Source organism: Pezoporus flaviventris, unplaced genomic scaffold (genome assembly GCF_033815535.1).
Source record: "Pezoporus flaviventris isolate CSIRO_AGI_PZ_B2104156 unplaced genomic scaffold, CSIRO_AGI_Pfla_v1 ptg000006l, whole genome shotgun sequence".
Lineage (NCBI taxonomy): Eukaryota > Metazoa > Chordata > Aves > Psittaciformes > Psittacidae > Pezoporus > Pezoporus flaviventris.
In genome coordinates, this window is record NW_026892554.1 from 227390 (window position 1) to 244714 (window position 17325).

Sequence of the window (17325 nt, forward strand, 5' to 3'; positions counted from 1 at the left end):
CCCCCCAGAAGATAAGAAATTTAATATTTGAAGAATGTGACATTCACTCTTCAAACAAGAACTGCTAAACCAGGAGAACCTAAGTGCCTTTGATCTCCTTTGACAGGTTTACATGACATTTCTAGCTCGCAACCTTTCCTTAAGTAACCAGCATTTGGTCGATAATGGGGATTAATTGCAGTATTGTGCAACAATACTTACATCTCTCAGACTCCTCCGTGTCCTTGTTAGCCCTATGAATCCCCTCCTGAATTTCATCTAGCCAAAGTACAGCTGTTTCATCCTGTGTGTCCTGAAAAGAACATGATGAGAAAAATACACATAGCATGAAGAAAAAGTTATTGTTATTTTTACAAAGCAAAATAACCCACACTCAACAATAACTACTATAGTAGTTTTCCATATCAAAGGAAGCAAGAAACATTTCAATGTTTCTAGTTGACTCCAACACAGGACACATGTTTATTTGTGACTAGCAGAGACTACTATGTTTCCCTTTCAGGAAACAGGACAAAGAACAAATTCTGTCAACAAGAATCACTGTGACAAGCATAGAGAACACAAGGTCAAGACACTGTACCAGTTAGTCCTAAAGCCCTAGATGCTGAGAGGACATGACTTTCCAGGAACACAAGTTAGGCCTTCAGCAGAACATGGCTACAAAGAGTTCTTGGAACAAAAAGCTGCTGATGCACGTCTGTGCACAGAAGCTAAAAAACCACAGATAACTTATGACACATCGAGCTGTTCTTGTCCCTGTCCACTGAAGTTCACAAGCACTGTAGAATCTTACAACCAAAAAGCACTGTACGTATGATGCCTGCATTTACACACATAAAAGTCAAAGCCACGTTTTAAGCCTTTGTGTTAAGACTGTTCATCAAGGAGCAGCGATCATGCAGTACGCTGTATTTTGGGTTGGATTTGGAGAAATCAAGGAATGGGTTTGGTTGGAAGAGACCTTAAAGTTCATCCAGTTCCAGCCCCCTTCTGTGCGCAGGTACACCTTCCACTTCACCAGATTGCTCAAAGACTTGTCACCCTGGCCATGAAACTTGACCACACTACACAGCTTGGTGTCATCAGCAAACTTGCTGAGGGTGCTCAATCCCACCATCCATGTCACTGACAAAGATGTTAAACATCAGCCAGTCCCAATGATGACTCCTAAAGAACACAACTCATCACAGCACTCCACTTGAACTCCAGCCGTTGACCACAACTCTGACTACCATTGTTCAGCCGATTCTTTGTCCACTGAAAGGTCCATCCATCAAATCCATGCCTTTCCTGTTTAGAGACAGGGATGCCATGCGAGACAGTGTCAAATGCCTTGCACAAGCCCAAGTGGATGACACAATCAACTCTTCCCTTACCCATCGTTACAATGCTGTGGCCCCACTGTAGAAGGCCGCCAAATTCGTCAGGCACAATTTGCCCTTCGTGAAGCTGGCTGTTGCAAATCACCTTCTTATTGTCCATGTGCCTTAGCATAGCTTCCAGGGGGATCTGCTCCATGATCTTGCCAGGCACTGAGGTGAGACTGACTGGCCTATAGTTCCCTGGGTCTTCCTTGTTTCTCTCAAAAAGAGCGGGTTATATTTCCCCTTTTCCAGTCAGCAGGAACTTCAGACAGCCACAGCTTCTCAAATATGGTGGATAATGGCTTGGCAACTTCATCCTCCACCTCCCTCAGGACCTGCAGACACATCTCGTCAGGTCCCAGGGACCTGAGCACCTTCAGGTTGCTCAGACGGTCTCCCACCTGATCCTCTCCTACTGCAGGCAGTTCCTCACTCTCCCAGTCCCTGCCATGCCTTCTGTGACTGGGCAGCGGCCGGCACTTTTGCTGGTGAAGACCAATGCAAAACAAGTCCCCAAGTGCATTGGCCTTCTCCATGTCCCAAGTAAGCAGGTCTCCATTTTCATTACAGAAGAAAGGGATTTTCAGGAACCTCCTGGATTGCTTGTGCTCTGCTGTACTGTCCCTTCAACAGGTATCAGTGTGTTTCAAGTGTCCCATGAAGGCCAGGGCCTGCCAATCTGAGGCTGCTCCATTCGCTCTATAGAGGGCCTCATCTACTCGGTCTTCCTGGTTGGGTGGCCTGTAGCAGACCCCCACTGTAATTTCCCGTCCCTGCACTCCCTTTAATACTGATCCATAAGCTCTCAGTTGGCTCCTCATCCATCCCCAGGCAAAGCTCTGCACACTCCAGGTGGGCACTGACATACAGCGCAACACCCCCTCCTTGTGTCCGCAGCCTGTGTTTCCTGAAGATCCTGTATCTTTCCATTCCAACATTCCAATCACAGGAGGCTTCTCACCACACCTCCATGACGCCAATGATATCACAGCTCCTCAGGTGCGAATGCATCTCCAACTCCTCTTGGTTTTACTACATGCACTGGCATGGAGGCATTTCAGTCAGGCCCCTGATGATGCTGGCTTACTGGCTGGAAGCCCTTTTTGCTGCTCTTCAGATGCAGCTTTGCTGACCCCTTTGCTGTGATCTCCCTCCAGGCATCTCCTGCTGGCACTAGCATTAAACTGGTAGGAGCAGGATAGATTGAGGTTCCCGTACCACAGCAAATATAGTTTAACGCCTGGCAAGCCTGGGCCAAAGACACTTCCCCTTCTCTGACAGGCAGACTCCATCCAACCCCCAGGTTTCTCAAAGCAAGTCCCACAGTTTAAGTAGCCAAACCCCTGCCTGTGGCACCAGTCCCGAAACCGTTTGTTAATTCACCAGATGTTACATCCAGAAATTTAAGAAGAGGAAAGAGACAAGTATCTATCAAGTCCCAAAACATACATAAAGAACAATGATTCAGCTGTTGCCAAACATAGCTTCTCCCCACCCACTATTGCTTCCTGTAGTTAACTGCTGAAAGAAACTCTAAGACACAACTGCTACCCTTCTAACAACTCTCATGATACAAACAGAACACAGGAAATATTTACTTCTGGTATAGAAGAACAATCACACTGCAAAAAAGAGCCAATATTTACTGCATTCAAGAGCTTTAGGGCCAGACTGAAAATGAAAATTTCTTACAGGCCCTCCATGTTTTCACCCCTGGTTTGGCAGGTCCAAAACCAACATGTTTAGTGATATTTCAGTCAAGGGACTAACATGTCTTTCACAGGCAGATTTCATCTGAAAGCCCAGATTGCCTCACTAAAGCACCAGCAACAGCTAAATCTCTGTCCAGGTAGTGGAGGAGAATAACCGAAGAAACAACTTCATCTATTACCACCTCTACCAACAGAAGTCAACCCAAAGACCATGAAAACCATACTGTGCTTTCTCTACAGATTTACTGGTGAAGGCTTCCCAGAAAGTACACACAATGTAACATACTACAAGGTCTATGTTTTCTCTCTCTCCATGATATGAGAAACATACATCAAAGCACTCCCCATTCACATAAGCAACTGAATAAGGTCCATGTGGTGAACTACAATCCCTCTCAGCCCCAAGGTACAGAAATCCCCGGTTTGGCTTCAAATAGCCAACTATTTCCGCCACAGGATTACTTTATAAGATTTTTCCATTTCTGGAATTACCACTATGCTGCTGGGAGAAGCTGTAAACTGAACATATGCCTAAATAAGGTAATTTCACACCAACTGAGAGGTTATCATCAGGCCTGGCACAAGCTTACACGCACCCTGAAAAGAATTCATTATTTGCTTGACTCAGTGAGAGGAAACGCTTCAGCACACAATGGGTTCCTGAAGAACATTAATCCTTTCAGGACCTTTGGGGAAGTTGCTTAATGATTTTAATCAGAAACGTGTATGGTTTTTTCAGGTATTGCCAACACATGGGTTTACCTTTAGTCACAAAACAAGCCCCCAAACAAATCTTTGTTCAACACAATCTAAATCTTAGTCTATACGTGAAATTCTGTATTGGTACAGAGCAATGAGCTCCACGGCAGGGAGGAAAAAGAAAATATCCACCACCCAAGCCCCTGGCAGCAGAGACATCTGCTACTTCTTTGTAAATAAACAGATGGGGGGAGGGGGGGAAATCTGTATCCCACCCACACTACTCAAAAGTCAGTTGCGTACACATGCACTCTCATCCTCCTTCCTAAAAACCCGTAAGATGAAACACTCTCTTCCTCTCCCCATCTTCACCTTCACATTTAGTCAGCTAGTGAAAGCAGCAACTACGTAGAAGTAGGTAGAAGTCCTTGGAAAATAAGGCAACTACTACTCAAAAAAATCATTAGCAATAAGAGTGTCACCAGGTGAACAACATATCAGTATTATTTTTGCTAGTAGCATGTATTTTGTTCAATTTCTTTTTTCTAATTTTTCACTTACCAGATTTTTCTGTTTTCAGAAATTTTCTCTTTGTTAAATGTTGTCATAGTTACATACAGCAAAGAAAAGGGAAACAAATACAAAACAACTTAAGCCTGCAGGAAAGTTACATTCTTAAGTTCAGAACTCCTGGAACGAACATGGTCTCCTTGCAAAAACAGATGAGATACACATCAGGTTTGTGAAGAAATACTGTATCTCACTCTGGACCAGAAATTAGCTGTAGCAAGCCACATCATACAGTTAATATCCTTATACCTATCTCTGTTGTTCATGAAGATTCATAGAGTCTGGCTGCAAATCTCCTGCTCTAGTATAGAAAGACCCAAAGTGACTGTGCAAGATCAGTTGATGGCATGCAGAATGCCCAGCTCTCCACTTTCAGTTTTGATTCCCGGCTTTCAGGATCAGTAATAAGCCCATTACACAGATGTAAAGGTTTTTTGAGAGGAGCATTTCGTTGAGCTCACCTGTGCTTTCTCTCTCTTGGCTCGAAGTAGTGTATCCTGGTAATGCTGTGCAACCTTTGGGGTTACACCCTCCAATTTTGCTGCAGGAATCTGTAATGCCTGAATAGTCTTTCTGGTGTCCCCTTCATCCAGAGCTTCATTGATAAGACCAATGGCCAAAATCCCTAGGAAAGAAGGCATATGGGAAAAAAATACAAAGTTCTATTTTTGGGCAACAATAATAATAATAATAAGCATCGCTTTGGAAGAAAAGTGCAGCTGAGAACTGCAGTATTTTTAGCAGCAAATATTATTTACTAGTAAAGAAAGCAAGACTATTTCTTCATCTTGAAGTACTTACAATGTCTGAGCACTACAACTGGAGGGGAAAAAAAAAAAAGAAAATACCACATGCAGGAATGGAATTGAGCTCTCAGACATCCAGCTGAGAGATGGTAGAAGAGAATTACCCAAGCCCAAATGGACAGAGATCATAGGTTACAGTTTTCCAAGGTTGTGGCTTCCCTAGAAAGAATCTGCATGAAGCCAAAGAGCTCCATGAAATACCATTTAAAAATACAGTAACTCCATATTTTGGAAAACTCTTACTAAACATATGCAGTATTAGCTGTATTATCAGAGATGTGAATACTATTCAAGTCAGTAAAATTTACCATTCAGCTAAATAAATAAATTTTACCTAGCTAAATGCAATCTACATTATACATGCCCTACCTACATCAACCATCTCCTGCATATCACAAAATAACTTGGGTTGAGATGGATGCTAGAGGTAATCTGATTCAATTCCCTGCTTAAAAGCAGCATCCATTCAAATCATGGATCAATCAGCATAGAACAAAGATTTTTTAGAGAGAAGAAAGGAAGCAGCTCACTTAATGTACCCAAAGACTGTGGCTTTTTCTTCTACACAGGAAAGAATCACAAAAGTTTATACAAAAGAAGGAACATCTCAAGGAAGAGATGGTATTTGGATACAGATTAGGGAAAAACATACGTTGAAGACACTGTAAGAACCAGGATCACTGAAGTGATAGGACAGCTTCCATCAAAGAGGAGATATGATAACTGATACAGGAAGGGGCACAGAATTTAAGTAGTAATTCTCTGACTGGTTAGGTAAATGGGCCTAACAAGTCTACTCCATGGAACAACAGTATCTTACAGCTCCTCACTAGAGAGCATTTTTAAATTTTAAACTAGTAACAAGGACAGGGGAAATGAAAATATATGCTTGTGTGCCTTGAGGACCTTCTCAGGCTAATTTAACTTACAAACAAAAGATAAAATGTGTCCTTGCATAAGGAAGCAGACTAAAGAATTAAGAAATTCCCTGTAAGAACAGATGATCTTATTACAGATTTTAAGCACTTTTTTAACAGAATAAGGGTGTTGGGTCTATGTGAACTTTCAGGCTTCTGCTGTGACCTCTTATATAGAAAAGACACTATGAAGCTGGCATCTCGGGGTGTGTGCACACACTGGTGTGGGTCTGTGTTTGTGTGGTTTCAACAAATCTGCTCACGTGACCCAAACAGGAAACCTGGTGTCTGTCCCAAGATCCAGAAACCAGCTTAATCAAGACAGCAGGCTCTTGACAGCATAAGCTTTTCTCAAGGTGAAACACAACTCACCAACTACACCCAACAAACAGCAAAAGACACCTGTCTGTCTCAGCGTAAACATGAACTTTGTCACAAATGTGGAACTGATAATCTCTCCCCTCGAAGGATGCAAGGCTTTGAGCTATATATGACAAAGATGACTTAAAAGTAAAAGTCATGCTACACGGATATGAAGGAAGTTTTCAGTACTGTTCAAAACCAAAAATTACGATCCCTTAATGAAACTGAAACAAAATTTATAGAAAATTATATCACCTGATACAGAACCTCACAAGAATCTACCTACGAATAAGTTTGCATAACTGCTATTTTCAAGGACTCCATTACCTCCACTCGATTTTAAGTCAACTGATAGCATCTTAGAGAAAGAAGAATTACTCCAATTTTCCATTTTGCTGAAATCTTCATCATTACGCTCAAGACATAACTTATGTTCTGTGCTGCTTCTAGTTAACATCCATTCACGTTTCTCACCTTGCAAAAGGCTCTGTGAGTATATAAATTTTGGTACTCACACCTGCTGTATCCACTTCTGTGGGGTTTTGCATATTTTCCAATCAGGGATTATTTTTTTTTTTTTTGCACTTTAGCCATATTTTTTATTAGAAGGCAAGAGTTATGCAGGCATATTCTTCTTCTACTGGTCAGGAAGTCAATTATCAGTCACTTCAGCTTTCATAGATACCAAGTTTAACAACCAGACATCATACACAGTGCTAAAAATGGAAATAAAAGCTTCCAGTTTCCTAATGTAACTAACTCTAAGTAAAGTAATTATCCTCTTAAAAGATCAGACCTATCCATTTCAACAATAATTTCACAGCAGGGTCCAAGTATCTAGAATTTAGAATTTGAATGGCATCAAATTGATAATTACATGTTCTTTGAAAAGAGAAAAATCTGTATCAAATACCTTAAGCAAAAACATTTGAATACATAACTGTTGAACAGACAGCATTTCAAAAGAAACTTTTTTATGCATCTCTGTTGATTTATCACTGAATCAAAGTAACTGCAAAAGGCTATTTCTTTGATGCAATAATTGCACTACTGATCTTCAAAGAAGCTTTAATTTGAAAGCAGTGTTAACTACCTTAATTCCAGTTACAACCAGGAGTTAAAGGACTCAGAACAAGACCTGGAAATAAACTCATTTCTCTGTGGAAATGCATCTGACACACCATTACATATGAGAGTTGTCAACACAAAGAGTTATTGTGCATCTGCATTACCCACAGATAAGAGTAGAGGTGTGTCCTGGACTGAGTCTGTGGAACTCCCACTAAATACTGGAAAAGTAAAAAGGCCAAAGCACATTCAAAAGGATTAAAAAGGAGAAAAGGAAAACCTGGACAGGGCAGAGACTGCAGCCAAAGAGAAAACAAGACTTCAAGAAAAGTAACTCCTAGCGAAGTAAATTTGGAAGGAGGATGCAGTACTCCAAGACTGGGCTACAGTTATCTCAGGAGATTTTGGTAATACTGGTTTTTGTTAAATTTGAAGGTTTGAAGCAAAATTAGAAAATATTCTAGGCATGGCAGACAACACATTTTGTTATGTAAACAGGGTTGAAATCTGCATTGGAAGAATTAATAAACTGTTTGGAGACACTGCACAAATAATCCTGAACTACCTGATCTCTCCATCAATGGTCCAATGCTATCAGGCCTTCTTGCTCACAACTAAGAACTTCCTAGACATCTAATATACGATACAATTATAGGTCAATCAATATCCTTTTGAACTGACACACACCTAATTTTAGCACTCCTTATGAGCCAGAATCAGTCTAGCATGAACTGAGCAGAGAAACTTACTTTCATGTTCTTCATGCACAACTATGTTCACACGGTCAATACATGACTGGATATCATTCCATGTGATAAATTCATTTCCTTCTGCACATGTTTGAGCTTTCAGCTTCATCAAATCATCAATGTATCTGTCGAAGAACAAAACCCAAACCCAACAAACATCACACTGCAACAAGCTGGCCAGGGAACACATAATGGAGCATGAGAATTGTACACAAAGTGGAAGAGGCAACAGGGGGGTTGAAAGTGAAACAAATAGAAAAAGGGGAAAGAGAAAGAAGGCTGTGTGCAGGATGGTCGATCCAAATGTGAAATAGGTCCAAATAGGCAAATTGACAAAAGCACTAGAACACCAAATGAGGATCCTGTGGGGTAAGCTGGTGTAGTGACAACCTAATGGTACCACAATATGGCTTTAGGGTGAAATCCATGAGAAAGTGTTTAGAGAGAGGACAGAAATCAGACCAGTAAGAAATAGTAATTGCAAAAACAAGATGCAAGAGACAATGGAGATTAAACCAATACTGTAATAAATAACACAGAAGAAAAAAAAAAGGAAAAACCAAAAAACAAGAAGTCACAGAATAAGCAACCTCACAGACAGACATGATTCTTTGAAATACTCACCTCTGAAAGTTCTCATCCTCGATGTTTGTAAGTCCTGTGACAGGACTGCTCAGTTGTTTCCACACTGTATTCACGTCCCCTGAGTCCAAAGCCCTATTAATCAGGGCCACAGAAGACAGCATCTCTACAGCAACAGATAATTCTGGGTGGGTGAGGTTACCCTGCATACAAAGAGGACAAGAAATGAATTCCACTTGGTTTTTACAAACTATTGCTGCACATGGACACATAATAGTTGTCAGAATAGACAACAAAGCAAAGGGACAACCTTTATGACACAGAAGTAGAAAGATGAGTTTCATGAACAAAGCTAGAACAACAAGGAAGAGATTAAAGCAGAAACTTACAGGGCCAAGTAGCTCAAGATTTAGGATTAAGCTTCATATCAGAACAGACTGAACACCAAATCAGCTCTGTGAAGACTCAAGACAGGTTTGTTCCAGAGAACACATTTTACAAGACAGACAAGGTAGACGCAATGATCCATATCAGCTTCCAGAAGCAAGAGAGAAAGTGGTACTTACCTGAGGGCTCTGTTGCTGCAAGGTGGCCAGCTCCCTTTGGTAAAGATCTGCAGCAAATGTATAAACCTCTGGTAACTGGGCATCTGGATTCATCATTTCTGCCACAGTCTTCTCCGCATCACCCATTCGAATTGCAGAATTTATTCTGGCTACCACTGCCAGCCCTAGAAATTCAAAGACATAACAAAAAGAATGGGGAAGACCAACAGTTGAGTCCCCAGCACTTTTATTCTACTCTATAATCAGATACCTAACAAGAAAAAGAATTAATTCGCTCAGCTGCAGGAAATGAGTGAAGCTTTCCGATCCATACTTCCCCAGTTAGTCTTCCATTACTGCAAACAACTGAAATACATAATGCCTTCTTTAAGATAACACATGTTTGAAACCAGCTCATCTTTTTGCCTGGTAATCAAAGGAGTGTTTCACCATTTCAGTCTTCCGATAGCAAGAAGCTTCATAACTGCAAATTATTGGATGGATGGATGGATGGATGAACAGTACCAACTTTTTCTTCCTATCTACATCTATCCTGTGTCTATCCTTCTCAAGGCAGTAACAGGCCCTCTTAGTGGGTACACACTGGCTAACTTTAAAATAGTGCAAGTAGGTAAACAAATGCTGAGTTTCCATGCTGAAAAAGTAAGGAACATCAAAGGTAGCCTCCTAGTTATTAAGCATTCGCTATTTTCCTCTTGTATTCTAAGCCCCCTCTCCTCAGATTCCTAGCAGTCTCCTTTCTACCTATTACAAATGGAACTAATTGCTCCTGCACAGCCAGAATGGAACATTCTTCTACAGGGAGGAGCTCTGCATGCTGTCAGAAGCATTCATCAAAAAACATCCAGCCATCATGATCTGCATTTTGTTTGCTACCTGATATTTAGAAATAGTTAAACGTTCTGTAGCTGAAACCAAGGAAGACTTATGTCAGTGGTCAGTTTTCATACCCTGTGGAACATTCCAGATGTTCTTCACAGACACATAGCACAAAAAAACTCATACAAGCATTCTAGAAAAAGAGATTATTTAAAGTGAATGCAAAAGCTCCATGTTTCTTGATATTACAAATTATATGCTGTTATCTACATCTGTACTGTAAGAGCTGGATAAAAGACACTACAAATAATCAGGGCAACCATCTCTCCCTAGTGTTCTTAGCAGCTGTTAAGTGCTTAAAGAACATTCATTAACTGTTTGAGACAGACCTCACATACGCCCACACAGACCCACATGCTGTGCTGTCTCATCCTTTTAATCACATTCATGGTCATTTTGCTGCAAGAATTTCTGCTTATCCTTACTTTGCTGATACTGTTGTGCTGCCCTGTTAGCAGCATCCACTCCCAACTGCAACTCTTCCTTCTGCATAAGACCTGTAAGGCCAGCCTGAGAAAAACAAAACAAAACAGAAAGTGGGAGGGTGCAACACTCTCAGCTTATTCACCTCAATTGGCTAAAGAAAAAAAAAAAACAGTTTATCCTTAAAACACTCTAATACATATAGCTTCTGGAAACAGTGCCACATCAGGAAGATGGAAACTACTCGCCAGATTCTCAGTTCATATGCTGAAATACCACATGTACAACCTGATCCCCTTTACTGCTTTAGAAGTGCAGTTCCATGAATGCAGTGATTAACAGCAAGACCCAGCATCCAAAATAATAAAATGCTTAGGATAAAAGGAACAATTTCATGGGAAAAGACTCCCTGCACATGATCTGCATACCTCCTGTTTCTGTTGTCTGTCACTCAAAAACTGCTTGAAATACCAGTCACAATTTTCTCGTAGCAATCCTCGGAGCCCAAGGGCTGGTGTTGCCAAAGCTTCATACAGTTCCAATGCATCTCCTCGTTCCAAAGCTAGGTCAATCTTTGATATGGCTGCATGTGCTAGCAACAGTAAAGCAGAGTTTTCAGAGAAATAGCAAATGAGGAAGTCCCATGTTTTATATAACCTACTGCTCAGAAAGAAATACTCTTTAGACCTGATACATAGCAAGTTATGTATGCAATCCAAATAGAAGACTTCCAAAGTCAATTGCAATGTACTTGAAGAAGAGGCTTAAAGTTGGAAATAGCATGCATTACCCAAGATAACAAACAGGGGCCCAGTGTCATGGACAGTCCATTAACTAAAAGGAAGGGCAACAGAAGTCAAAATTAATGCACCCTTCAACTACATACTCAGGAAAAAAGAAAGAAAAAGAAAAAAAGACAAAAACCACCACCCAAACCACCACAAAACCAAGGGAGCTGCCTTCCACTTTTGTCAGCATTACAGAAAGCAAGGACAAGCACAAGTATCGGTTTTAAGTACTCTCTTAATTCATACTATTACTTTAGCATGATACTTACTATTCACTTTATTGATGTTTCCCTGTATCTCAGCTTGAGTCAGGAGTTCTTCATACACATCTCTCTCTCTCTCCGAGTTTTCCGAGGCCATCTGAAAATGAAATACAAATTAATCAGTCTTTCTACAAGTTTCCTTTGATCCCACAGATCTTCTCACTGAAAAGGTCAGGGGGGATAACTGTGTATCTATATAGAGCTGTGATAGGTTATAGATAGACTACCTCTACACATGCAAAAAGAAACTCTAGAAGTAAATAAGTATTAAGGAAGTATACTCATACCCTGATACAGACAGTTCAGAAACATCTTATTTCAATGTACTGGCTCTCTATGAACTCACAGTAGAGCTCCAGAACATAGAAAACAGTACACACAGCTAAACGTTTGATGTACGGTGTTCCAAACCAACACTGACTCCCTCAGAGTGTACCAGGCAGTTTTGCTCGTCATTTCATTGTTAGGAAAACACATCTACATTGTATGAAAATGCACAGATATCATTCCCAACATATAAAGGCTGGCATGAATTCTGTATCTGTATTTATCATATTTCAGAAAACTAAACAGAGTAGCACAGCTAACTGCTACCTGTCTTCTACAATAGAAAGACAAGTTACTGGGGAACATATTAGAATACCACCAGGAGTAAATCCATCTAATAACACTACACATACAGGACTGTAATACACATTGTGTATTACTGTTTACAATGCAATCAAAATTGCAACTCATGCAACTATATGGTTTGAAACAAGAACTGATCACCCTATTTTTAGCATTCGTCATCTTGTCTTGCTTTGCTTTGTAGAGTGTGTTTTGGTAAGTGGATTCCAGGTGATCATCAAGATTTATCAGCATTGCATTAGGGTTCTTCATTGCCATAAGAGTGTCAGCTGGAACCTGATGGTCGATTGCTTCATTAATGGCAATGACAGCAGCATGTACTGAAAAACAAGTCACAGCCTGTCAGTTAGTCCCAAACACAACAGATCTGTTAAGAATTGAGAAACTAACTGGGAAAGGTAGAAGAACTATCTGGAAATTAAACAGAAAGCAAAAGCATTATCAGAGTACCTCATTCCATCACAGGTTCCTGACAAAAAATGCCAGCCTACTTCCTAGCGCAATATTCTAGCTACTCAAATCACTGAGTTCCAGAAAGAAAAAATAACACCCCACCCCCCCCCCCCCAAAAAAAAATACACAAGGGAAAGAAAAAAATCCTCTTCCCAGTCTTCTAAAAGGCCTATCAAAAGGCCTGTACTGTTTCACAACAGGGGGCATTAAAACCAATGCTTAAAAAAAATAATTCACATAAAACAAAACTCCACTTTTCCTTACACGCTGCTTCATCCACAGAAAGTTCATTCGCAAGAATTCCTCCAATCTTGCTGAAGGCAGGCATCTGAATGCCATACTTTTCCAGTTCAAGCCTCATATTACTGATTTCCTCCTCTGCAACATATATTAAACCAGTGTTAAGCAGACTCAAACACATTAGGAAACAGCACTTCTATACCAACTGCTGCTACAAAAAGAAACGTAGAATAACTACAATAAATTACAATTACTGTTTAAATAATACTTTGACTATAACTCAGTACGTGAAACAAAATAAATGAAAACTGATAGACATTCTGCACACTTTCCTAAAAGCTACAATTCTCCCAGAAACTCATACAGGAATATTCTGTAGTCTCTCTCACTAGAAAGCAACACATGACTCTCATGAGGAGCTGGAAACAGACTCCATCATTCTGAGGTGCCTCAGCTACAGCTGCCAACCGGCCATGAAAATGCATAGGTAACACTTAGCATTCTTCCCACCCCCACCCCCCACCCCCGAGACTATGCTGAGAAAAGCGAATGTTGCTAAATACCTTACAACTAAAAAATAGTTCATAGTTTACACTCCTTTTAACTCAGATGTGTGCCCTCAGGTAGGAGTCTCACAAATGCAAAATACAGAACTTGACACTTCAGCAAAAATAAGGAACTGAAACCTTGAGGAAGCTGGAATCTTCTGCAGCTTATCAGCTGGCAAACTCTTCTTCAGCTAGCAGCTCTACTTTAAACTGTCAAGGGATGTCAGAAGCATTTACCAAGTTCCAGATTAAAACCTTTCCCAAAAGGATGAAGGCAAGGCTTAAGCAATTTACAATAGTGCCAAAAAAGTTAAAGGGGCTAGTATTTGCCAAAGTAATGATTAGCAAACCGATGGCTATTTAAAGACTTTGTTTAAAAGTGCCCTAATCAAACCATTTCCTTAAATTACTAGAATTCCTCACAACCACTAATTTTGAATTTAATTTACATTTAGAATATCAACAGTAATAATCCTTTAACTGATCTATAACACATCTAGTAGAGGAGGAGGTAAAGGTGGCACATGTATCAGCACTTTTACCTGTGAAGTCCACCTTCCCATATAAATCCTGAATCTGGGGGGCAAGACCAAGTTTGAACAGGTACAGGCTAGAAAAGAAAATAAACAAATAATTAGAACTAGTAATTTTTCATTGTGGTTCTGACAATGACAGATAATTTCAGTAGATATAGATTCAAGCAGCCACTCGGGTAATCCAGCGTAAAAGCTCATCATCACCAACAGGGTGAACCGACTCCTCTGTTTCCCCCCCCCATGTGGCACATAACCGGTCCACCAGTCTGAAGTCTTCAGAACTACAGAACAGTCGAGGCTAGAAGAGTGTCTCATTTGTCTTGTTCAAGCTCCCTCCTCAAACAAGATCATGCAGAACCAGCTTCCCCAGCATCACGTCCACATGTTTTTTGGAACACCCCCATGCATGAAGACTCCACAACTTCTCTGGGCAACTTGTGCCACTCCTTGTTCACCATCACAGTAATGAAGCATTTCCTGATGTTCAGAGGGACCCTCCTGTGGTTCAGTTTGTGACAGCTGCCTCTTGTTCAGCCATAGGGCACCACTGACAAGAGCTTAGCTTCATCTTCTTTTCAAGCTCCCTTCAGATAGCTGCACACATTGCTCAAATTCCTCCAGAGCCTTCTCTTCTCTAGGCTGAACAGTCCCAACTCTCTCTCTCACCCCTCCTTCACAGGGGAGATGCTCTAGTCCATTAATCATCTTAGTGACCATTCCTTCAACTTTCTCCAGCATGTCTATGTGTTTCTCATGCTGGGGAGCCCAGAACTGGACACAGTTCTGCAGTGTGGCCTGACCATGTTGAGTAGGAGGAAAAATATTCACTAAGCTGATCTAGCTAACTAAAATGGTGTTAATGCATTTACTTTGAGCCTGACAAGAAACAGAACTGCTACAAACGAGGGATGAATCCATACAGCTAAGGACAAATGGCACTGCAGGAAGAGAAGCAATTTCTCTCCTTTTGGCCTGTTGTGCCAGATCAGCAAAGCTCACAGAAACATACCCTTTATTAAAATATCTCACTATACAGAAACACTAAAAACAAACAATAATGTCAATATCTGTTTCTCCAGTAAACTGAGTTTTAATGTGATTAGAAAATAGCACATAAGCAATTCCACTTTTTCACATGACCTCAACATGTCAAATCTACATCTCAAATCGTTATAAATCTAAACAGACACACCCCACCCCCCCAAACAAAACCAAAACAGAAACATTTCTGACCTATGAATCATCAACCAAACCGCATTCTAGACCTTTTCTTAACTGGAATATACTTTGGCACTAAGCCTGAAAAAAGAACAAATTCTTCTAAAAATATCCTTTTCTATATTTACATCTACATGACAGAATTACTCTTCTTACCTTGATAAGTAAAGTTATTTTAAAGATAAAATCTTAGACCTGTCTTTGCAGAGATACCTGCTATGGGGCATTTTGGCCAAAATGGTTAACAACTGAAAAAAATTACATAGTATCAAATCAGCATTAACAGATGAAAGATTGTAAGGTCTACAGACCTAAATACTGGGACTGTTTGCTACTATTAATTTAGCTCCCTGAATTAATTTCCTTTTCCTAACATATGGTCTACAAAGAGTGAAGCAAACTTCACGTTCTTGGGAAGCCAGGTAATTGTCCATAATTAATACTACTCTGGGGGCCAAGGACTGGGAACACCCAGGAAATAACAAAGAACACGTAACAAGACTATATGCCCACCAACCCCTGGCACAAAGTAGCCACAGTAACTTCCACAAAGTTGCCAGTGAGGGAGAAACTTTTCTAAAACCTAAACAGAAAGGAGCACTGGTCTTGATAGTGCCAGTGTACCCCACCACAGGTATACTCATCACTGCTCCATAAACTCAAAATGACTTAATCAGCAGAGATAACTCATTTTAGATCTAAAGCTGGGATCCAGCTCACTTCTATAAATAAGTTCTTCTACAGAAATCTGAAATACAACATTCAGATAAACACAATCTATCTCTCTGGATGTCACACTGGCAACAGATCAGAGAGCAGAACAAGCTATTCTTGAGAACTGAAACTGAGCAAGCAACAGATGAAGGCCTAAATGCACACAGCCCAGCATGCAATCACCTAGTAAAGGCTACAAAAGGAATCTGCTTTAAATAAAAATCTCAACACATTCCAAGAGCTGCACCTGCATTCAAACCAGCTAGCCAAGAGGGAAGAGGGCACATTCAACAAATGAATCCTCCCGTTTTTCTCAAGAACTGGATTATCCTACTCGGTCTATGCAAGATTTTAAAATTTAGGAGACCCTTCCACAGCAGCTCCTCCTTGATCACTTACTGTGGTCATCATGACACACCTACTGCAGCATAATGCTGTGACCACACTGGCTTTCATTCAGAGATTTGACTGATCCCTAGATAAACCAGTATTTGCCCTTCTCACAAACACTTTTTAGGGGTTCAGGCTTCCCCCTTAAGCCCCAGAAAGTTTAGCTCTGCCTCAAGTCAGTAGAACTGAAATGAACTGAGAACTGAAATGGGAAGGTAGAAAACAACATACTTGACTGGTTCTTTTTCCTTCAACATCTCATTTGGCCACTGCCCAAAGCAAAATACTGGCTTTGTGAATCTTTGCTCTGACCCAGTAAGATTGTTCTGTTAGAAAATTCTGCCTCATCCAGCCTTCAGTTCAGCTCTCTCCCCTTTTGCCTTTCATAAAGATTACAGAAGCAGTTAGTTTTCTGCCTAGCATGCCTTACCTGAGCGCATGAATACAATAGATACAGCGTGGCATGTTCTTGCGATCATATATATCTGTAGTTTCTGGGTAGAATATCTAAAGATAAAAGAAAGTTAGAAGCCTGAATTATACTCACTCTATATAGCCAAATCACATAACTGATAAGCCCAATTAATGAAACAGCTCGCAGAATAAAATTCTTTGAGCTTCTCAGCCCTGGCCCAACATTCCTCCTACCTGAAGCACCAATTCTATCACCCAAAACAAGGTCCCCTTTTCCTGCCCGCATTGTATATATATGGATGAATACACCCTTTCTTTTGATGCCCATCAAGATACTGGGTCATAAGGTATTAATGAGTTTAGTGAAAACCAAGAGATTAAAAAAACACTCGGAAGGGAGAAAAAGATTTTGTGGCAAAGGAAAACTGAGATC

The 17325-nt window shown here is 40.6% G+C and overlaps 1 protein-coding gene across 4 annotated transcripts in view; it reads right to left on the reverse strand.

Moving 5' to 3' along the window:
- IQGAP1 (IQ motif containing GTPase activating protein 1) overlaps positions 1 to 17325 on the reverse strand; it is a 65228-nt gene that overhangs the window by 22729 nt on the left and 25174 nt on the right. For all 4 annotated transcript variants that reach the window (XM_061446422.1, XM_061446420.1, XM_061446421.1 and 1 more), the window contains 12 exons: positions 16909 to 16985; positions 14163 to 14230; positions 13097 to 13210; positions 12521 to 12699; positions 11756 to 11846; positions 11127 to 11290; positions 10701 to 10785; positions 9397 to 9560; positions 8873 to 9033; positions 8249 to 8373; positions 4807 to 4970; positions 202 to 292 (listed from right to left, as the gene is read on the reverse strand). In XM_061446422.1, the coding sequence (XP_061302406.1) occupies positions 202 to 292; positions 4807 to 4970; positions 8249 to 8373; positions 8873 to 9033; positions 9397 to 9560; positions 10701 to 10785; positions 11127 to 11290; positions 11756 to 11846; positions 12521 to 12699; positions 13097 to 13210; positions 14163 to 14230; positions 16909 to 16985 (1483 nt within the window). The remainder of the gene's footprint in view (positions 1 to 201; positions 293 to 4806; positions 4971 to 8248; positions 8374 to 8872; positions 9034 to 9396; positions 9561 to 10700; positions 10786 to 11126; positions 11291 to 11755; positions 11847 to 12520; positions 12700 to 13096; positions 13211 to 14162; positions 14231 to 16908; positions 16986 to 17325) is intronic.